The sequence below is a fragment of the Nicotiana tabacum genome, chromosome 4 (assembly GCF_000715075.1).
Source record: "Nicotiana tabacum cultivar K326 chromosome 4, ASM71507v2, whole genome shotgun sequence".
NCBI lineage: Eukaryota > Viridiplantae > Streptophyta > Magnoliopsida > Solanales > Solanaceae > Nicotiana > Nicotiana tabacum.
The window spans coordinates 74029229-74050837 of NC_134083.1; the positions used below are offsets into that span (position 1 = coordinate 74029229).

The following is a 21609-nucleotide window of genomic DNA, read 5'->3' on the forward strand; positions in this document are numbered from 1 at the left end:
AACTCAGCAAATTTAGTAAGCATCCTGATGAGCTTGTAGATATGTGGGGCGAGTTGAGCTGGGCTCACGCCATAGTAGTGACAGAATTCCTCCGCCAATGGAAAAAGGGGAAGAGCGTAGCCGACCTGGAATGGATACGCATAGAACGCGCAATACCCAGGGCAGTGGATTTGTACCACATCACGCCATGCTGGGACCAAATCAATGCGGGTATGTATGTTGAATTTTTCCCTAAGCTCTGCTAGATCGGCCCCTTTCATCGCCGACTCAGAGACATCGGGCTTGTCTTTAGGCGCCTTTGAGAAGTCAGACCTAACTTTCTCGCCACGAGAAATTATTTCCTCCACCGTAGGAAAGTTCTCCTCTTCGATGGCGACAGAGACGCCATCAGCGTGAGGAGGCATAAGCACCGCTAAAGGGACAGGGTCAGCTCCCACACCGGAACCAGAGGTTACATTAGCCATAATTTTGATGAGAGAAAGGATATTCAGGAAAAGAAGGATTAGAAGCAACATGAATCACTAAGACCAGGAAAGAAGACATACAACAATGGAAGAAGGAGAAGAAGGCACAAGGTTTTGATGAGAAAAATACGTAAAGAACAAATGAATGTCATCACATCTCTATTTATAAGAATTTGGGCATCAAAACCAAGAGATTATGCCATCATTACCCAGCACTGGAATCGAAATGGCAGCCTCAACTGACAGTCGCACGGGAAACAATGCAAAGCATCGGAAAAATGCGCCATGATGACGCATGATGTCATAACGTCATTCTAGTGCAGAAATAGCGTAACCCCGAAAGTTGTAGCTCACGAAAGGCCATGTTGCCAACTCGTCCCAAACTTAACTGCTCGATCCACTCGCCCACTCTTCTCGACCTAAACCAACAAAATCCGCTTATCGAGGTCGTATGAGGATAACCTCAATAAGTGGAGGGACTAACTGTATAGGTCAAAATCTACCGCCGAGCATTTAGGGCGAGGTAGTATCAAGGGAAGAGTCAATCGAGGTCGATCAGAAAACGGCGAAGCTCGTGGTCGGGATGTCAACAATGACCGAGGTCGAGCACTGTGGAAAGGGCTGTAATGGCTAGTCATCTACTAATAGAGTTTTTTAGGGCTATGTCCCATATAAATATGGAAAAAGATAAGGAAATGAGGCATGCGATATTCACTAGAGAAGCACAAACTTCTGATAAAGATTCTCTCTCCTGTAAAAGATACAAAGAATACCTTTTCATCAAGATTCTTATTCATATTATTCCACACTTTTTCATCAGATCCGAGAATAGTTCAAACATTCTAGGATTATCTGTCACTCATCATTGTGAGGAAGAACAATCATCTAGTTCCTTCATTGTTGGGTGAACAACTCATCTTATTTACTTAAATGTCATTTATTGTTATTTATTGCTAGTTACTCTTCCATTATTGCTCATACCTTTTGGAATATTTAATGTTTGTTATTGTCAGTTTCTCACTAGATCTGTTCAACATTATCCACATGTTCAGAATTAGCATTTAGAAAAATTATCATTAACTAGGTTTAACCCATCATTACATAAATATAATAGTTTTAACCGAAAGTTATACTTTTTGGTCAAATACGGTAGAAGGACTCGAAAATGGTAATTTTACTGTTCTGACCCCAAGTAAAAATTTGTGAACCCATCTACACGCATCATATTGTCATTTTTCTTATGCGATATATTTGATTATTTCTAGCAGGTCTGTCCGCTTTCGATCAGTCTAAAGTTTTAAGATTTAAGCACACGAAAGAATTACCATAGTATAGCAAAATTATGTATCATGCAGTAACGATCAATAATAGATTAAACAGTATTTTTCCGTATCACGTGACAATGTACTTGGCAAAATAAAGAGGACAAGTTCGAAATCTCATACGGTCATGAGCAATCCCAAGGGGATTACAAATGTACTACTCCTTTTACTTATGCATCCAGTGCAATCTGTTTTTAGACCACAAATGGAAACGGTGATTAAATTAAAATAGGTTATAATTAGTGGAACATGGTACGGTCTTTTTCAAGCTAGCTCAACAAAGCAAAAGCTTTAGCTTTGAAAGCGAAATTACATTGTCACTATCTTTTTCAAGCACACAAAATCACCTCGTAACTCGTATTAATTACCAAAAAGAATTATAGTGGAATGATTAGTATTTTTTTTATCATTAATCTTAGTTTTTGGTTTGAATGATTAGTATTTTTTTAATCATTAATCTTAGTTTTTGGTTTCGAACTCTTGATAGTAGTCTCTATTAGCGAGCATTTTATCCAATATAAATTTTTTTAAGCACAAATTCAATTTTAGTCACGAATCAATATGGATATTGAATAATAGGAAATAAATTAAAAAAACTCGTATTTAATTGGTTGTCTCCCCATCCCCTCTTCAACAATCGGGGTACGGCCCACTTTAATTTTATCACGCCTATAAAGGCTGACGACGGCGGAGGGTTACCGGCGGATATGCCGCTGCGACGCTCCTTATTGGCTGCTTAAAGGCTGCCAATGGTACTGGCTTAGCAGGTCAGCTGTACATTGGTCTTAGTTTAGAGGTTGGGTTCTTTTTCCTGTTGAAGGTTTTTTTTTGGGATAACGATACGTATGCAGAGACTTATTTACGAGTCTGTCCTGATTATTTTCATGCAAATGGCTGGGGCAAATATCTGGAAAAGTGGATTCTTTCTTTCATATTTGGGCTGTTTCAAAAGTACTTCCAAAAGTTTGATTAAAAGATTTTGTTGATTTCCAAAGAGTAGGAAGGAAAAAATTTGAAGAGGGTTGAATTTAAATGCTTCTGTTTTTTTAGCTTTTGACCTACATGAATTCAGCCTTACTGCTCACTGCTTTAATTACGACCATAAAAAAAAGTTTATGTAAAAAGGAAAGAACTTTGAAGTTAACATAAAGTATTGCATACATAAATGATGCAAGTGATTAGAGAAAAAAAGATAAAATATAATCATTTTCATTGAAAAGAAATTATGAAACACATTGGCGAATTTATTTATATCTATATTATATTAAAAGCACGAAAACTCTTGGTGAATTATTGTTCGCTTTTTTTATTACTTTTTAAAAATAAAGTTCACACTATATAAAGTAATTTTTAATTAACTTTCTATTATTCATGAATCTTCATTTAATTAGTTATTTTACTAATATTTTAGACTTGCAAATCAACTAAATTGATTCTTAAATCTTTACTTATTTGAGTTATATAAAATCCCTAATATGTAGGAACTTAATTTACCCTACACTTTATATAGCTACAATTTCTTATCCTAAATTAATAGACTACAAATACGTAAAAATATATGAGCTATATTACTAGATAATAGTTGACACTTCTTATTTGCTAGGAATTTGGGATAGCAATTATAATAAGACAAATAAGAAAATTGACAAGTTGTATGGTGTGCATGGTACCACCGAAAATATTTTTTCATTTTTACTATTTGGTTGCACAAAATAGTTTAGGAAATATTTTCCTAAAATTGAAAAAAAATGACTTTTTTAAAAAAAATTAAAAAAATATTTTTCAAAAACTACATCTACCCTCACATCTATCCCCAATCCCCTCCCCCTTCTCTCCCCTAGCCCATCTCTCCCACCCCCTTTCTCCAATTTTTTTTTTTTTTCAGATTTCATTTATTTTTCTTTTGTGTCATCGCCCACCCTGTTAACCCCCTCCCCCTGATTTTTTTTTTTATATTTTCAATTTTCTATAAAAATAAATTTCTGCGGCACCCCAGACCCCCACAACGCCACCCCACCCCCAAACCCCCACCCCCCCAAAAAAAAAATTTAAAACTTTTTTTGTTGTATTTTTAATTTTTTGTTTTTTTCGTTTTCCTGCACCACCCACCCCCAACCGTCCCCAGTGACAAAAAAAATTATTTTTATTTTCAATTTTTTTTTCATTTTTTAGTTTACATGTTCGAAATTTTACGAGTTCCAAAGTTATGAGCTCGGGGGTTTATGTGTTTGGAAGTGTGTGGATTTAAAAATTATAGAGTTTACGGGTTCAAAAGTTTATGAAATTTGTGGGTTCGGAAGGTTATTGATTCAAAAGTTTATGACTTCATGTTTAATATATTTAAACTATTTATGAGTACTCTTGAGAAATTATTTTTCTTAATTTGCGTACCAAACACCCTAAAATAAGTAAGATTACTACTCGTTTTTTTAAAAAATATTTTTTTTGAATCCGTTATACCAAACACACCCGTAGTCATGAAATAACTTGAGCTTGTAGGCGTAGGTTTGTGCATGTTATTTCATTCTTTCTTCCTGTTTTTTTAATAATAATAATAATATTTAAAAAGTACACTGATTAATAATCAGATCAAATTACTCACAAAAAATTTAAGAATACAAAGGAAATAGAGAGAGAGAGATGAAGAAAAGTGAAAAGTGGCTAACCAGACTTAATGACACTAATAATTCTACAAATACAAATATCCAAAAGTGAAATATGATATCAGCTTTTCTATGTTTTAAGGATATAATTCTTAGTCGCTAAAATTATAATTATATTTAAATATTTAAAATGACAGATGAGCTAATATAAAGAATTTAAATCAATAAAAATTAAAGAATCTAATTTAATTATTTTTTAAATTCGCCATACGAGTAAAATTATTTTTATGTTGACAAATATCTTAGGATATATAAATTTCTTTGATAAGAAAAGTAGTAGCAGTGAAAAAAACAAAAAATAGAGCAATATTCATTATAGTATAATATTAAGAGTCAAATTGATAAAATATAAACTTGAAGCAATAAGAATAAGGTAGTAGAAGAAAATTATACTCTATATGATTTGTCATTAATTATTATTATTATTATTATTATTATTATTATTATTATTATTATTATTATTATTATTATTATTATTATTATTATTATTATTGTTATAAGAAAAATCAAATTATGGTGGATGTCTACTCTTCCTCCATGATCTTCTCAAATGCTTAATGACATATTCAATGACATATTTCTATGCTTAATGACATATTCAATGACATATTTTTTTTCACTTTTCATGCCTATATAAAGGCCTTGTAATAGATAAGAAAATACACACAATTGAAGAATAAAATCTCTTCCTTCTCTCTATCTCCATTTCTTGTTCATGTTTTACTAAATTGCTTTTATTTCATAACATTTCTTATTCATGTTTTACTAAATTACTTTTATTTTATAACACGTTATCAGCACGAATTGCTCATTTTATGATCTTCTAAGTCAAGACTATGTAAATTATAAGCAGACAATGAGATCAAGTACAATGAAAAATGTCTTGGATGATAATACAAAGATAAGTTTTACATTCATCTAAACTCATTCATACTTTCATATCTTTGCATTAACTTTATGTGCAGTGTTTAGTTAAAATAGTTTTTTCAATTGTATCTAGTGAAACAAAGAACCGGAAAGGTATGTCTTTATTTGCTACATCTCTTATAGGACAAAATTAATATTCTAACGTATATATATGTTCTGACCGTTTACATACTATGTTAGATAATTATTAAGGTAATTTAGTAATAATATTTTTACTATCACATGATGTATTTCATTGAAAGCAAAATTATCAAATATGTAGGCGATTTTACGGTACCTTGCAAATTTAGCATTCGAATATACAATCAATATAAACTCATTATAGTTATAATTTATAATAGTCACGGTTATACATTAAGCCTTAAATATTTTTGCTGGAAACATAAGGCTCATTCCTCCGTATTGAATTTTTTTTTGGTGAAGTTCTTATAGTCTTTGAAATATAAGTGGTTATAGGTTATCTGCACCTTTTCCCTAATTAATTTATTAAAATGTAAAAGTGATTTTATCATTTTTTTTAAAAATGGCATATATCCTAACTAATATTTTTGTTGTAGAGGAACTGTTTCAAGATTGAAATAGTTATATAAGTCTTCTTGAAAGTTAATTTACTTATGCCTATAATTATGAAGTAATAATATTTTAAAGGCTCGAGTGCAAGTCCTAGTGAATTTTGGCATATTATGCCAAAGATTGAGGGTAAAACAATGTGTTCAAGTCCCAACACACTATGTTGATGAAAAGACGTTGGATTCAAGTTCCAACGCATTATGACCTAGCATGCCTTTATATGGGCAAGGCATTGGATTTGAGTCCTAATGCACCATATTGATAATAATAATAACTAAAGAAAAATAATGTATTTTTCATGAAAAAGCATGAAGCTTGTCCCACTTGATTTGCTCCATTCTTGAAGTGAATGTGATAGCAGTACATGATAAGTCTAAATAAAGACAAGTGGTTGACCAATGAATGTGAGCGAGCGAAAGGCCAAAATAATAATAGTTATCACTATGGTAATTATAAAAAGGGAGAAATTCTTTGAAGAGAATGTGACTTGTGATAAACATTGAGATTGCATACTCATTCCTGAAAGTGAATGTGAAAATATATATGTGATAAAGATTATACATAATAATATACTTGTGCATGGTTGGATAAATAATACAACTCACCTCTAAGGGAGGTTTGAGACAAAGAAAGATAATGAATATTACTGTGTAGTTATATGAATATATCATTGGTCGCATACATGTGATACGCCAAAAATATTTTGTCAAGCCTTATGAAAGTTATTAAAAGCAAAATTAAAGTAAGAAATTATTTTTCTTATGATGATTTTGAACATGACAATTATTATGATATGATTCTCTTTGTGAAGGAGACATTCATTATATGGATGGTGTGACAAAAGATTTTGTAGTACAAAAGCAGTTAAGAGCTCTGAGAGAACTAATTTGTTACTACCCAGATGAATGAAATTATTCATGACATTAATATTGTAGAAATCTCAAAAGAAGCATTCTGATTTACAAATATATTAGCCAAAGTGGTTGGCATATTGAGACTATAAATAAAAAGAAGATTGAATATCTTTATATTACTATAATCATACCGGGTAAATATGAAAGGTTACCTGACTTTTCTTCTATTTGTACTACACAAGTATAAGTATGATGATGCAATCACAAGCCACAAGTAAACTAGAGGTTTACTTAAATAAATATTAGTTGGCATGACCGGTTGACCATCTCGGTTCAATTATGATGTGAAAAAATTAATTGAAAATTACATTGGCATATATTGAAGAAAATAAGATTCTTCAAGAATTCTCTTGTGCTGCTTATTCTCATGATATACCAGTTAAAGTTGGGATTGAATCCCTTGATTTCTGGAATGAATAAAAGGTTATAAATATATGGCCCTAGTCACCTTCCATGTGGACCGTTTACTATTATATGATTTTAATAGATGCATCTATTCTATGATCACATGTGCATTTGTTATCAACTTGCAGTTTGGCTTTTGCAAGATTGATTGCTTAAATTATTAGAGCACAGTTCCAGAATATAAATTATGATGATTTATCTTGATAATACTGGTTTAAATCCAAGTTGGTTTAGCAGAAATTGTATGGCTCCAATTATATCTAAACCATTGGTTATGAGAACAAAAATGCCAAAATAAAATTTGGTATGTGATGTATTATTTAATATACAACAGCACTTGTACGCATCTAGCCAAGTTATGATAAGTTCTCCCTATCACAATCGGTTCGGGGTCAAGAACCAAATAATTTCTATCTAGAAATATGAATGTGCTATATGATTTAATTGTTCAACCACAATGCACAAAGATGGATCCCCAAAAAAGGCTAGGGATATGTGTTGGTGATCCCAACAATAGGGGAGAAAATGGGCAGCTGAAAAAGTAATGCATGTAATGAATTATTATGAGTACATCTAGATCCTCATACGAGAAAATGTGAACTTGAAGTTCAAGTGATAATTCATTTGCAAAATATTGCCAGGCGTATTTGCTAACCCAAAGCTAAATGTCATATTCAACTGCTAATGCTCCAAATAAAATAAAGTTTATAATAAATAGAGTCTATGGCATGCATGAAACATAATAGACTAATTGGTTCCAAAGATAAAACTCCTCGAAGAAGGAGAGGGGCAAATGTTCAAGATGGTCATAATAAGGAGGCAAGTGCTCTACAAGAGTACCACGACATAACACTTCATAAGAACTCATGGGAGAGGCTCAGGTACCTGAAAATAATAAGATAAAGAAATCTCAATAAGTTATGTCTTTATTGGGTAATAGTAGAACCGATAAAAAAAAATGATAGTCGACGATATTGTTAATATAATGTAGAACTCGATATTATTAATATTGACGAGGATCTTGAGCTCAAATCTATCATGAAATTTGGACAGATAAATGATTGGCCAAATGAAAAATACGCAATGAAAATTGATTTCACCTGAAAAATATAAAGTTGGATGGATAGTCCCAACACCTGAAAGTATAAAGCCAGTGGAGGTATAAGTGTGTTCTTGTGCACAAAAAAAAAGGTCAGGTCGATAGACATAAAGACGACTTGTATCACAAGAAGATTTGTAAATATCCTGGCATTGATTATATAGAGACATGTTCTCCTGTGGTGGATGTCGCAATTTCAGGTTTTAATATGGCAATACAAGAAAAATGTGATATGCGTATAATGGAAATCATTGAAGGATTTAAATTGTTCTGAAGCATATTAAGGTTTCCATTAAATTTATTAAATAAAGCTTCAAAAATCCTTATACGGATTGAAACAATCAGGGCACATGTGGTATAATCGCGTGAGTGAGTACCTGTTGAAAGAAGGGTACAAGAATGATTCAATTTGATCTTGTGTCTTTATAAAAAGATCTGAATCTAAATTTGTTATAATCACCGTGTATGTTGATGATTTGAATATCATTGGAACTCCTAGAGAGCTTCCTAAAGCAGTAGAGCTTCCTAAAGAAGTAGACTATTTAAAGAAAAAAATTGAAATGAAAGATTTTGGAAAGACAAAATTTTGTGTTGGTCTACAAATTGAGTATATGAAAAATAGAATTTTTGTCCATCAATCAGCATACACTAAAATAATTTTAAAGCGATTCTATATGGATAAAGCACATCTATTCTGACCTCATGAAAATAATGAAGAGCTTTTTGGTCCCGAAATACCATATCTTAGTGTAATTGGTGCACTAATGTATCCTTCTAACATTACAAGGTCTAACATAACTTTTTCAGTTAATGTCTTAACAAGATATAGCTCTGCTCCTACAAGGAGACATTGGAATGGAATCAAACACATATTGCGGTATCTAAAAGGGACTACCGATATGAGATTATTTTATGACAATGATTGCAGTCCTGATCTTGTTGGTTATGCCGATGCTGGGTATTTATATGACCCACACAAGGCTCGATCTCAAACAAGCTATTTGTTTACATATGGAGGCATTGCCATATCTTGGCGATCGACTAATCAATCAATCGTGGCTACTTCATCTAATCATATTGAGATAATTGCTATTCATGAAGCAAGTCGAGAATGTGTATGGTTGAGGTCTATAATACACCTTATTCGAGACAAATATGGTTTGAAGTGTGACAAGCTACCCACAATTTTGTATGAAGACAATGCAGCATGCATAGCCCAATTGAAGGGAGGATTTATAAAGGGGATAGGACAAAGCAAATTTCACCAAAGTTATTTTTCACACATGATCTTCAAAAGAATTGTGATATCAATATGCAACGGATCTGTTCAAGTGATAATATGGCTGATCTGTTCACAAAATCTCTACCGACGTCAACCTTCAAGAAACTAGTGTACAAGATTGGAATGCGAAGGCTCAAGGATGTGAATTGATGCTCTCATCAGGGGGAGTTAATACACGTTGCATTCTTTTTTTCTTACAAGGTTTTGTCCCACTGGGCTTTCCTTGCAAGGTTTTTAACGAGGCAACCAAAAGACGTATTTCTAAACATGTGTACTCTTTTTCCTTCACTAGAATTTTTTTCCCCATAGGGTTTTTTCCTAATAAGGTTTTAATGAGGCACATTATTTATGGACATTCAAGGGGGAGTGTTATAAGAAAAATCAAATTATGGTGGATGTCTACTCTTCCTCCATGATCTTCTCAAATGCTTAATGACATATTCAATGACATATTTCTATGCTTAATGACATATTCAATGACATATTTTTCTTCACTTTTCATGCCTATATAAAGGCCTTATAATAGATAAGAAAATATACACAATTGAAGAAGAAAATCTCTTCTTTTTCTCTATCTCCATTTCTTGTTCATGTTTTACTAAATTACTTTTATTTCATAACATTTCTTATTCATGTTTTACTAAATTACTTTTATTTTATAATAATTATTACCATTATCATTATTACTTTGTATTTATTCCAATAAATGACCACTCCTTGTACTTTTATATATCAAGTTATTTGTTGTAAAATAGTAAGTCAATATAATCATTTTGAACTTTACATAGTCAATTCTCAAACTTTTTCCATGAGCTACAACATCAACCTCTCTCCAAAAGCCGGAGATATTTTTAATTTATTTTATTTGAGTTTTTTTGCCAATAAAAGTATTTTATTGTATTTGTTAATTCTTGTATTAGGTCATGAAGTAACACCAATTATCGAAGTCGACAAAAAGAAATATTTTAATTGCTCATTTTGAGATACTTTCTGCGTGTAAAAGATAGAAAGAGAGACCCATTTGAGCATAAACACTAATTTTAATATTTGCAGAAACTTGTTTTGGTCATGAAATACTGTAAATAGAAAAAGTCTTAATACTATATAAACTTCAAATGAAATATTGAAATATTGATATGAATCTACATATCAAATGAAATACTCCATTAGTTTTCGACTTGTACAGCTTCAATTTCCTTTTATGAAATGAAATTTAATTTTAAACACAAGTTTGAGTATTTGTTTTTCAACTTCAACTTAGACATTGTGTAAAATTCTTACCTAGTCATCCTACAACCGTCTGATCCCACGATTCAAACATGCACCTATGTTTATTTATTAAAGGTCATGCTATACCATGGTCCATAATTTTGTTGAGCGTCAGAATTTGTTACTGTTGGGAGAGCATATTTGTACAGGAAAGAAGTTTTGGAGGCTGAAATTTACTATTCGTCCTCCTCAAAAGAAGGTCGTAGCCTGCTTGCATTTTGGTCCCGGCTCAGGGTGTTCCCCTTTTAAGTGAGCCGGTCCCCGATATGTGAAAGGTAAGTTGCACAATTGACCGGCTAATCAAAAATAGTTAAATTCGAAAATATGTATAAAATATATATTATACGTATATTATAACAAATAATCAATTCACAATGAATAGGGAAGATACAGTAATGCTATGAATGACCCAGTATCGAATACATGTAATATTATCAACAAACGAACGTTCTCCTGTGCTTCCAGATATGTTCAGCTCCACATATTCTTGTATAGTCAAAGAAGACCGATCCCGTAAAAGATGAGATGAGTAAATGATAATTCACTAAAATTTCATCTTTGTGAGATCGTCAATATTGTACCGAGGGCGTCTTTAGAGTATACCGAATCAGTATAGCTATCTTTCTTTTGACACAGCAACGCAATTTGAAATAGTATAAAAAATAAGTACTAAATAATTTCTTTTTTCCTTTACTTGTTGATGAAAAATCATTTTCCAATCAATAGAAAATTCTTTCGGCTCAACGAAAGAGATTCTCATAGTCACACAATTTAAGTAGATGCAAGATATAGAAATTTGCTTTTCGTAGTTGTGGAAGCGGGATCCTTTTTTTATAGAAGAAGTTAATGTTAAATATAAAATAATATGTTTTCAGTTATTATTTTAAAGAGTGATTATAGGTAGTCTTTCATATGTTTGTTTTATTAAATATTTTATAGGGAGAAAGAAACAGGATGAACCGTTGGCCCCTGCCCCTTAGTTAGAAACAAATTAAAAAATTCAATCATATAATTTTTAAGTTTATATAGTAATATTGAAGAAAAACATCATTGCAATTAATTTGAAAAGAATTTACCAGTGAAAAAATAGATTGCAGATTCTTAAAAATGAACACTAAAAACGTCCAATTTAGACTTGGTTTAATTTTCAATCCCTGAAACATCTCCTGTTTTATTTGACACGTAGTTAACCTTTGAAACACCGTCAATTTTAGGCGTTAGAGAGAGGGAAAGGGACTTTTTGGTAATAAACTAATCAGTGATACATGGATGTTGATACCATTATGTAAAACAATAAAAAATAAAAAATAAAAAATAAAAAATAAAATAACAGGAAAGGAACGGACTACAGCTTTATACAAGGACTTGTTTTATTAAGTTAATTACTACTGTAAAGTCTCGATCCATTATTATAGCCAGCAGGGTTGCTGTCTCCACTTATGGTTTAGTGAAAAGCACCACTCTTTATAATTTTTTCTATTTTTCTTCACTATTTTTAACCAACTACAGTACTTATCAATGCTAGTGGTAATATTTTTCCTTTTTTGTTTTTCTCTAGACGGAATACGATAATATAACATTTGGTGAAATTTGAATTAGTGCATCCGGACAAGTTCAATGTTTTACTGTAAACGGATCATTTCTCGATTTGTGAGTATTATTTTTATGCAAAAATCATACTAATCTTCTTTTTATTGTTTCAATTTTATTTGATGTCCCCGAATGGACTCTACGAACTCAAGTTGCAATAGATAGATTTCTTGCGAAGGAATCATTTAAGAGCCCGTTTGGACATAAGAAATTTTTTTTTTTTCGAAAATTCTTTATTTTTTTTCAAATCAGTGTTTGGCCAAAAAAATTTTAATTTTCACTTGAAAATGAAATTTGAAATTTTTCGAAAATTTGAAAAACTCGAAAAATCTATTTTTCAAAATTTTCACTCAGATCACTTTGCAAAAATTCAAAAACAACCCAAAATTATAATCCATATCCAAATGCAGCTCTAATTTTTAAATACCATTTTCACTTTCCAAACGCCTACTAACAACACATTAAGAGAAGTTTAATGGAAGCTTGCTAGATTAATTCTCATTCCAAGTTGCAATCGCTAGATTGTAACACCAATAACTCAACGAAGATAATTATTCAAGTAAGTGTTTATTATTGTTTCATTATTGTTTGCTACTTATTATTCAATTATTGCAGCAAAAGTAGTCATAGAAGAGGTCAAACATTACATTATTACACACATATCTTCACATGCTCGATACGCATGATCTTTTCAAGTCTGGATGCAAAGTAAAAAAGGGGGAAAACTGTGTAGTCAAAATGGCAGGGGAAAAATGCTAATTTTCCAGTTCCATGTAAAAACACAACGCTCAAAATGTAAATTCAGTGCGTTTTTATACAAACTAGTGTAAATTTGGACTTGTATCAGTAAGAATTTGATTCCATTCATTTAAATTTCCTTGCTTTCTAAGCAAGCAATTGCCAATTTTCTCTTTCCTTGTGAGAACCAAAACATGATGATCTCTTTCTTGAAAATAGTTTCTCTATTGTTATTCATCGGAATGTCTCTCATATCCACCTCTCTTGTTTTATTCCAATGCGACCCTACTTCTTTTGGAAATTATAATTTTTTAATTCTACTCCCTATTTCCCAAACCAATCACTTTCTGTTCCCTGCCTTATCAACCTCAGATTTTAAGCACTCCCTTTTTTATTACCCATTTTCCCCTGCTCAAAACACGCGCTGTAATGGAACCGAGAGCCATCTCACGCGCTAATAAAGAGCGTGGATATGAGATGAAAAATCCCGAACTTTAGCTGTCAAAATAATTAGTAACCACTTTGGGAAATGGTAGTACGGGGTGACGGCCGCTGCGACAACTTTTTTATTTTCCAGTGTCTAACTAACGTCGTTTCACCGCCGTTTACTATATCAGTAGTACTAAGTATACTAAGCCGTCGTGTCAAATTATTTGTTATTTTAGAAAAACAAGATAAAATATACTTTGAGAAAGCTATTTTTTCTTTTTACTATACTACTTTAATAATAATTATTCTCGAAAATAAAAATAAATTATATCTCAAGACATAAACCAATTATTTTTCTAATTAATATTAGCAGTGAAAAAGAAAAATAGTTTTTTCCTCTCTCTTTGTACGAGACTGGTTTCTGATAGTGCAACCACCATAGCGACTTTCTCTGTCTTCATAAAACACACACACACACTACTGGGTCTGTGTTTGGGTGAGTGACTGCTGACATTAAAAACACAGACACACACTTCGCATTTCAATATTCACTCTCTCACTTCACGCCAAATGCCTGCTTCTGCATTTGCTCTTCTCTCTCATTCACATAACACACATTCTTATTACTCTAGCAAGCTAGCTCATCTTCTTCTCCGGTCATATTTGATTTGAGCTTCGTTGTACTGAAGATGAAACTCCGATCGCGCGCTGTACTGTGGGCTATATTGCTTCTTTTACCGATCGTTTCATCTCTGAACGAAGAAGGTAACTCTTTTTCTCAGTCCTCCTTTTTCACTCATCGAGGTCATTTTGTAACACTGTTTCTATCGCATATTATTCTCAAACTTACTAGTGTTTCCTTTTGTATTCTCTCCGTTTTTTTTCTTCTTTTGTTCCTTTTGAGCATCTGGAGTTTTTTTTTTTCTAGCTCCTCTGCTTCGCTCTGTTGTAGTGCTGGGAAATACGATAGTTATCATCGAAATTTCATTTCTATTATATGTTTCCTGTGTGACATTCCTTCCGTGCTGTTTAACTCTGATAAAAAATATCCCGTGTTATTTAACTTTATAGACTCCAGTTTTTAGCATTACTATCTACTTATTTGTGAATGCTAAAAATACTTTCTCTCCAACTATTTGGGTAGGCAAAGCTCTGATATCGATCAAGGAGTCGTTTAGCAACGTAGCAAACATGTTGCTAGATTGGGATGATGTTCACAATGAGGATTTTTGCTCGTGGCGAGGCGTGTTCTGTGGCAATTTCTCCATGTCCGTTGTTGCGCTGTATGTTCTCCATCCTTGTCAGTTGTCTCCTAACCGGAGCAACAGTAGCTGGACTCTGAATCTCTGATGAGCTGCTAGCTGTAGTATTAGCACTTTGTTTATATATAGTTTGCAAATATGAGATTTGTAGCTGAATTTGCTTTATTTGTTGGCTGAAGGAATCTGTCAAATCTGAACTTAGGCGGGGAAATTTCACCAGCCGTTGGAGATTTGAAAAATCTGCAATCTATGTATGGTTCATATTCTCTTTTATTTGATTGTTCTTTGTCCATTGCTGGTTATTCATCGTCCATTGCTGATGTGTGATATTTCAATGATAATGACAGAGACCTCCAGGGAAATAAATTAACTGGTCAAATACCAGATGAGATTGGCAACTGCATTTCTCTGATCTTTCTGTAACAATTTTCACCCTGTTGCCTTTGATTTTTTTTTTTTTATCAGTATGTTCTGTAATACTCACACTGGATTTTCATGAAATGGTTGCTATGTTCTGCAGTGATTTGTCTGATAACTTGCTCTTTGGAGATATTCCTTTCTCAATATCTAAGCTCAAACAGCTAGAGTTATTGTGAGTAGTATAACCACATTATCTTGATGTTTTCCGATAACTAGTTAAAATTTTGTTATGATGAATTGTTATTCCCGCCAATATTGCTGTATTTGTAAATAATAATTCTGCAAAATAAAAGTTATCGTAATGAAACAGTAATTAATTCGAGCCCACTGAATTCACAGTATTTCCTTAAGGAATTTAATCCCTTCCTAGTACCCAAAGTTATGGATTATTTCCTCCCAGGATAGAACGAATAACACACTAGTATAGTGGTGCTTCAAACCCCAGTGTTTCAGCGAACGCAAAGTTCGGTAGCAAATCACACTTACAGTTGCTTTGTTTGAAGTTAAAACAATGCTGCACATATATATAGCAGCCAGTGTTGAAGAAGAACAATCGTCCACCCTCCATGGTGGAGCATGCATTAGCTTGTTTGTGGAGCAAGTGGGAAGAGCATTAGGCGGCTGCTATTGCAGCTTAATCAATCAATCGATCATTTGACCGAATCCAAATCCGAATCCAAATCCAAATCCGTAGCCGTAGCCGAGCGACGACGACAGCGCGAGGCTTGCTTTCTTCTTAACTCTTTAAAAGTTACAAGAAGAGCAATTATATATATACCCACCAAAAATCTTTCCGTCTTCCAATATGGGACAATGTCTCATTGTCAAGAGGGGAAAACTTAAAATTTTACTCAAAAATTTCATTTTTCCTCCAATTCCCAATCACCCTAATTTTAAGACTATTTCATCTTAAAAACAAAAAACCTCAACATGAATAAATTAAATTCACACCTGATGAACTCTCCCTGGTGCAGGAACTTGAAAAACAACCAGTTGACTGGTCCAATCCCATCAACACTAACCCAAATCCCTAACTTAAAGACACTGTGAGTTCACTTAATATAGTTGTCTCTTTTGAAATTTTTTGACAATAGCAATGATTAACTGATGTTTTTTTAATTGATCAAGTGATCTGGCTCGAAACCAGCTCATTGGTGAGATACCAAGGTTGATCTATTGGAATGAAGTTCTGCAATATCTGTGAGTGCATTCGTTTGGTGTTTGAAGATTCTTTTTTTGTTGTGAAATTTACAACGTTTCCGTTCCTTCTGTTTTGCAGTGGACTTAGAGGCAACTTGTTGACAGGAACACTGTCCCCCGATATGTGCCAGTTGACCGGGTTGTGGTACTTGTATGTGCTCGGCTATATTTTCTACATAATGTTTTGTTGTCTGCCTGGTGTTATATGTCTATTAATTCTGACGTCACAAGTTTCATATTGTTTCAGTGATTTGCGGGGCAATAACCTCAGCGGAACAATTCCAGATAATATTGGAAATTGTACAAGCTTTGAGATACTGTCAGTCTCCTTCCCTTGCCCTTATTATGTGATACTAAAATTTTTCTCCTACTGCTTCTCAATGCTAACAAAATTGTTTTTTCTCAATTTCAGGGATATCTCTTACAATCAAATTACTGGAGAGATTCCCTACAATATTGGGTTTTTACAAGTGGCCACCTTGTTAGTGAACTTTGCTTAAAGTGATTTTTAGCTGTTGTTTCTACCTTGTCTATTCTGTTGTCGGGTTCATTTCTGTGAATAAATAAGATTGTGGTCCTTTCAACAGGTCTTTGCAAGGAAATAGGCTGACTGGTAAGATTCCGGAAGTGATTGGTCTAATGCAAGCCCTTGCTGTTTTGTGAGTATTCATACTACTACATAAATTCTTTTTTATCAACTCCAATCTCAGTAGTTACCGCTTATAAGTCAAAATCTTGCATGACATCAACTCTTTTGTAGGGACTTGAGTGAAAATGAGTTAGTGGGACCGATTCCCCCAATCTTTGGCAATTTATCCTTCACTGGGAAGCTGTAAGTTCACCCCCGTTTGGATTCCATATATTTTTGCGTGTGACTCGATTTGTTTGATTCACTTTTACATTCAACAGGTACCTGCATGGGAACAAACTTACGGGGCCGATACCAGCAGAGCTGGGAAATATGTCTAAACTTAGTTACTTGTAAGTGGTTTTGTTAGCATAGATTGTGCAGACACTATATGTTGCTTCATGCATTACTCTTATCTTATTTACAGGCAATTAAATGACAATCAGCTAGTTGGTCAAATTCCTCCTGAACTTGGCAAACTGGATCAGTTATTTGAATTGTGAGCCTTTTATACTAATTGCAGTATATTTCATATTCTGCTTTTCTTTGAATATCAGCTTCTTAGCTTTCCTTTACCAGGAATCTTGCAAATAACAAGCTGGAGGGACCAATTCCTGAAAATATCAGCTCTTGCACAGCATTGAATCAATTGTAAGGCTTTGCTTATATTTTTGAATGTTTTCTCCTTCGCCATTCTCTTCATACTGATTCTAATAATAATTCTTTTTCAGTAACGTTCATGGTAACAATTTAAACGGGTCCATTCCTTCCGGGTTCAAGAATCTAGAGAGCCTCACATACCTGTATGTTGTAGTTATGTTTCAGCCTTTTGGTTGGTAGTCATGATAATGGATTGAATTCTGTTCATATGATAACACTCATTGTTGATGTACCTAGCAGAAATCTTTCATTAAATAAATTTAAAGGTCACATATCTTCTGCACTTGGGCGAATCATCAACCTTGATACATTGTGAGTTCTTGACTGTCAGCATCTTAATTTCGTAATTCAAGTGACTCCTTATACTAACACTTGTATGTCTTTAGGGATCTGTCTAACAATGAGTTCTCTGGGTCTGTCCCTGGTTCTATTGGAGATTTGGAGCATCTTCTAACATTGTGAGATTTTAGCCATTTAGTTGTTCCAGAAGTTTATATTATCTTGTGACTTGAATATAATCAATGTCATTGCACCTTGTAGGAATCTTAGCAGCAATCGTCTTAACGGACAGATTCCTGTAGAATTTGGCAATCTGAAAAGTATACAGACCCTGTGAGTTTCTGCAGAGAGCTTTGGTTACAGTGCCTACAATTCGTGGACCTTTTAGTATACTGATCTCTTGTGCTGAGACTGGTTTTTATACTTGCAGTGATTTGTCATGCAACAAGATCTCTGGTGGCATCCCAAAAGAGCTAGGACAGTTGCAGACCTTGATCACTCTGTAAGCACATTTAGTTTTTCTCAAGTGCATTGATGTAGAGTTTAATTAGCTTGTCTTCAATATCAGGACCAGTTCTAATACACTTATTGGTTCGGTTGCATTTTGTAGTACATTGACAGCTAACGATCTTTGTGGGGTAATCCCGGACCAATTGACCAATTGTTTCAGCCTAACTAGTCTGTGAGTTCATCTCCTTTTGCCTTTCCTTCATACATATTTTGAATCTTCTTGGAGTTACTTATCCGTGCCTTTCTCTATCAGGAATATTTCCTACAACAATTTCAGTGGTGTTGTTCCTCTTTCGCGAAATTTCTCGCGGTTCACGCCTGACAGGTATTCTTTTGTACAGAAATTAGCTTGTTTCATTACACACTCATTTGCACTAGTAAACGACCTCCTTATTGCAACCATCAGCTTTGTGGGGAACCCACTACTTTGTGGCGACTGGAGAGGTTCAATATGTGACCCCTATGCACCAAAGTCCAAAGGTATGCTTCATTTTTGTGCATTAGAGTCCAGATATTTTGGTATTGTACTATCATGTGCTTCGAAATGACTTGTGATCTTTTCATTGCAGCCTTGTTCTCCAGAACAGCTGTTGTTTGCACAGCGTTGGGTTTTATAGCTCTTTTATCCATGGTTTTAGTTGCTGTGTACAAGTCTAATCAACCACATCAGTTTCTGAAGGGGTCTAAAAGTAATCAAGGTTGAAATTATTAGATGGCTTTTCTATTCTTTTGTACTTCAAAATTTTCAAGTTTTAATGTTGCCCTTTTCCTATTCCTTCTAATAACTTAGGTTCTCCCAAACTTGTGGTTCTCCACATGGATATGGCAATCCATACATATGATGACATTATGCGGATTACAGAGAACTTGAGTGAGAAATTCATAATAGGATATGGTGCTTCCAGCACTGTATATAAATGTGTGTTGAAAAATTCCCGACCAATTGCTGTCAAGCGACTGTACACTCATCCGCACAGCTTGCGTGAGTTTGAGACTGAACTGGAGACAATTGGAAGTATCAGGCACAGAAACCTTGTTAGCTTGCATGGTTACTCACTTTCTCCTCATGGGAATCTCCTTTTTTACGACTACATGGAGAATGGTTCACTCTGGGATCTTCTTCATGGTTAGTAGCCTCTTATTCTTATCTTTTATGAAACATATTCATGTTATACTGATGATTCACTAGTTCATGTTTATTACTGTTGTTTCTTCCCTGTCGGAGAATGACGCTCTAAATCTGTATAGATTTGGAAATGGCTAATCATTAACTGAATCTATTTCATAGGGCCATCCAAAAAGGTGATGCTTGATTGGGAAACACGTCTGAAAATTGCTGTTGGAGCTGCTCAAGGCCTTGCTTATCTTCACCATGATTGTAACCAAAGAATCATCCACAGAGATGTGAAATCTTCAAACATTCTACTGGATGAAACTTTCGAGGCTCATCTCTCTGATTTTGGGATTGCAAAATGCATCCCTACTGCAAAAACTCATGCATCAACTTTTGTCTTGGGCACCATAGGCTACATTGACCCTGAGTATGCCAGAACTTCCAGGTTAACTGAAAAGTCAGATGTCTACAGCTTTGGCATTGTTCTCCTGGAGCTTTTGACAGGAAAAAAACCTGTTCATAATGACTTAAACTTGCATCAGTTGGTATTATTCTCCACTATTTGCTCTACCTTTTTACTTGTATAGGATTTCACTCCAATTACATTAGCCTTGGCTAATTTAATTTGTGTTGCAGATATTGTCAAAGGCGGATAATAACACCGTGATGGAGGCTGTAGATCCTGAAGTATCTGTCACATGCATGGATTTAACGCATGTGAGGAAGACTTTTCAGCTTGCATTGCTGTGCACAAAGAGATTCCCGTGTGAGAGGCCAACGATGCATGAGGTTTCTAGGGTACTTGTTTCCTTGCTTCCTCCCCCACCAACCAAACCTTGCTTAGCCCCTCCCAAATCCATTGATTATACAAAGTTTGTGCTTGGAAAAGGACTACCTCAAGTCCAGCAGAGTGAAAATTCCTCCGATGCACAGTGGCTCGTTAGATTTCGAGAAGCTATATCCAAAAACACCTTTTGATATTGGGTTCACTGATATACTTAATATCCATCAAAGACGATGAATCTGGAAAAGATGCTGGCCAAAGTTCTTTTGATGTTAAGAGATTTCACATATTAGAGGTTAGGCACACGGTATGGTAAAGTTATTTTACGTTTGTAGATTGAATGTTTTATGGTGGGTTGAGATACAGAATAGGTTAGATCTGTAACCAGTAAAGTTGTTAATTCTGTACAATCTATGTTGAGATCTATTTCCGTCTGGGACTTGTGTTTTTGTCCATGTAGAGGAGTGCAAAGAGTGCTCGTTAATCACATTAAATTTAGCAGTCTAGTTTTGCATCTGCCGTCGTATTTTAGTTTCACTACCCCTTTACATCTTTTTGCTTTCATGAATGGAGGTATTTTTAAGGAGAAGTCAAACAGTTATTCAATGAGTGACAAACTGTTATATCACAAACAGGTGAAGCCCAGGCCTTCTTGCCTTCTCATTATGGCTTCTTCCATTACAGTTCTCTTAACGAGGCCAGTGATGTTGACCTTGAGCAGTGCAGTTAAGATAGTCAGGATTAGTAGTTTCTTAAATTCTAAAAAAGGAGTTGCTCTTTGAGTTAAGGAGGGAGTGGAATAAACAAGTTCAATACAGTGGATAAGAAGTGTAAGTGCACCAAGCCTTCACTAAAGCGAAGGAATGTAATAGGCAAAACAGACCACTGCCTTGCCATACCTAGCCACTTTCCGCTGTCATTCCAACACTATCTCATTCCTTTACAACTTGAACCCTCAGTAGTTGCAGAAAGCCAAGAGTTTGTGAAGCCAACTCATGTGCACAATCTCATGTATGCTGTCTGATGTGTATAGACTTCTAAGACACGGCGAAGCCCGAATGGACTTTGCATATCTTGAAC

At 34.1% G+C, this 21609-nt stretch overlaps 1 protein-coding gene and 1 non-coding gene across 2 annotated transcripts; one reads left to right on the forward strand and one right to left on the reverse strand.

Annotated features, from left to right (window-relative positions):
• Positions 1-12540: 12540 nt before the first annotated feature.
• LOC142180531 (U6 spliceosomal RNA) lies at positions 12541-12643 on the reverse strand. The gene has a single exon (XR_012709150.1). It is a non-coding gene; the product is annotated as a U6 spliceosomal RNA (small nuclear RNA).
• A 1508-nt stretch (positions 12644-14151) lies between these two features.
• On the forward strand, positions 14152-21023 carry LOC107818877 (LRR receptor-like serine/threonine-protein kinase ERL1). The gene is made up of 27 exons (XM_016644942.2): positions 14152-14437; positions 14817-14955; positions 15114-15185; positions 15282-15353; positions 15455-15526; positions 16329-16400; positions 16483-16554; positions 16634-16705; positions 16802-16873; positions 16967-17035; positions 17142-17213; positions 17315-17386; positions 17464-17535; positions 17610-17681; positions 17762-17833; positions 17914-17985; positions 18083-18154; positions 18229-18300; positions 18383-18454; positions 18552-18623; positions 18732-18803; positions 18885-18956; positions 19038-19111; positions 19201-19329; positions 19422-19757; positions 19920-20290; positions 20382-21023. Exons 1-27 carry the CDS (start codon positions 14362-14364, stop codon positions 20721-20723), a joined length of 2904 nt encoding a protein of 967 aa, XP_016500428.2. The 5' UTR covers positions 14152-14361; the 3' UTR covers positions 20724-21023.
• The last annotated feature ends 586 nt before the right edge of the window (positions 21024-21609 follow it).

Coding starts and splice junctions, on each gene's coding strand:
- LOC107818877 (XM_016644942.2), top strand. CDS start 14,362: ATGAAACTCCGATCGCGCGCTGTACTGTGGGCTATATTGCTTCTTTTA. Junction 19,330..19,421: donor GGGGTCTAAAAGTAATCAAG/GTTGAAATTATT, acceptor CTAATAACTTAG/GTTCTCCCAAACTTGTGGTT. Junction 19,758..19,919: donor ACTCTGGGATCTTCTTCATG/GTTAGTAGCCTC, acceptor TCTATTTCATAG/GGCCATCCAAAAAGGTGATG.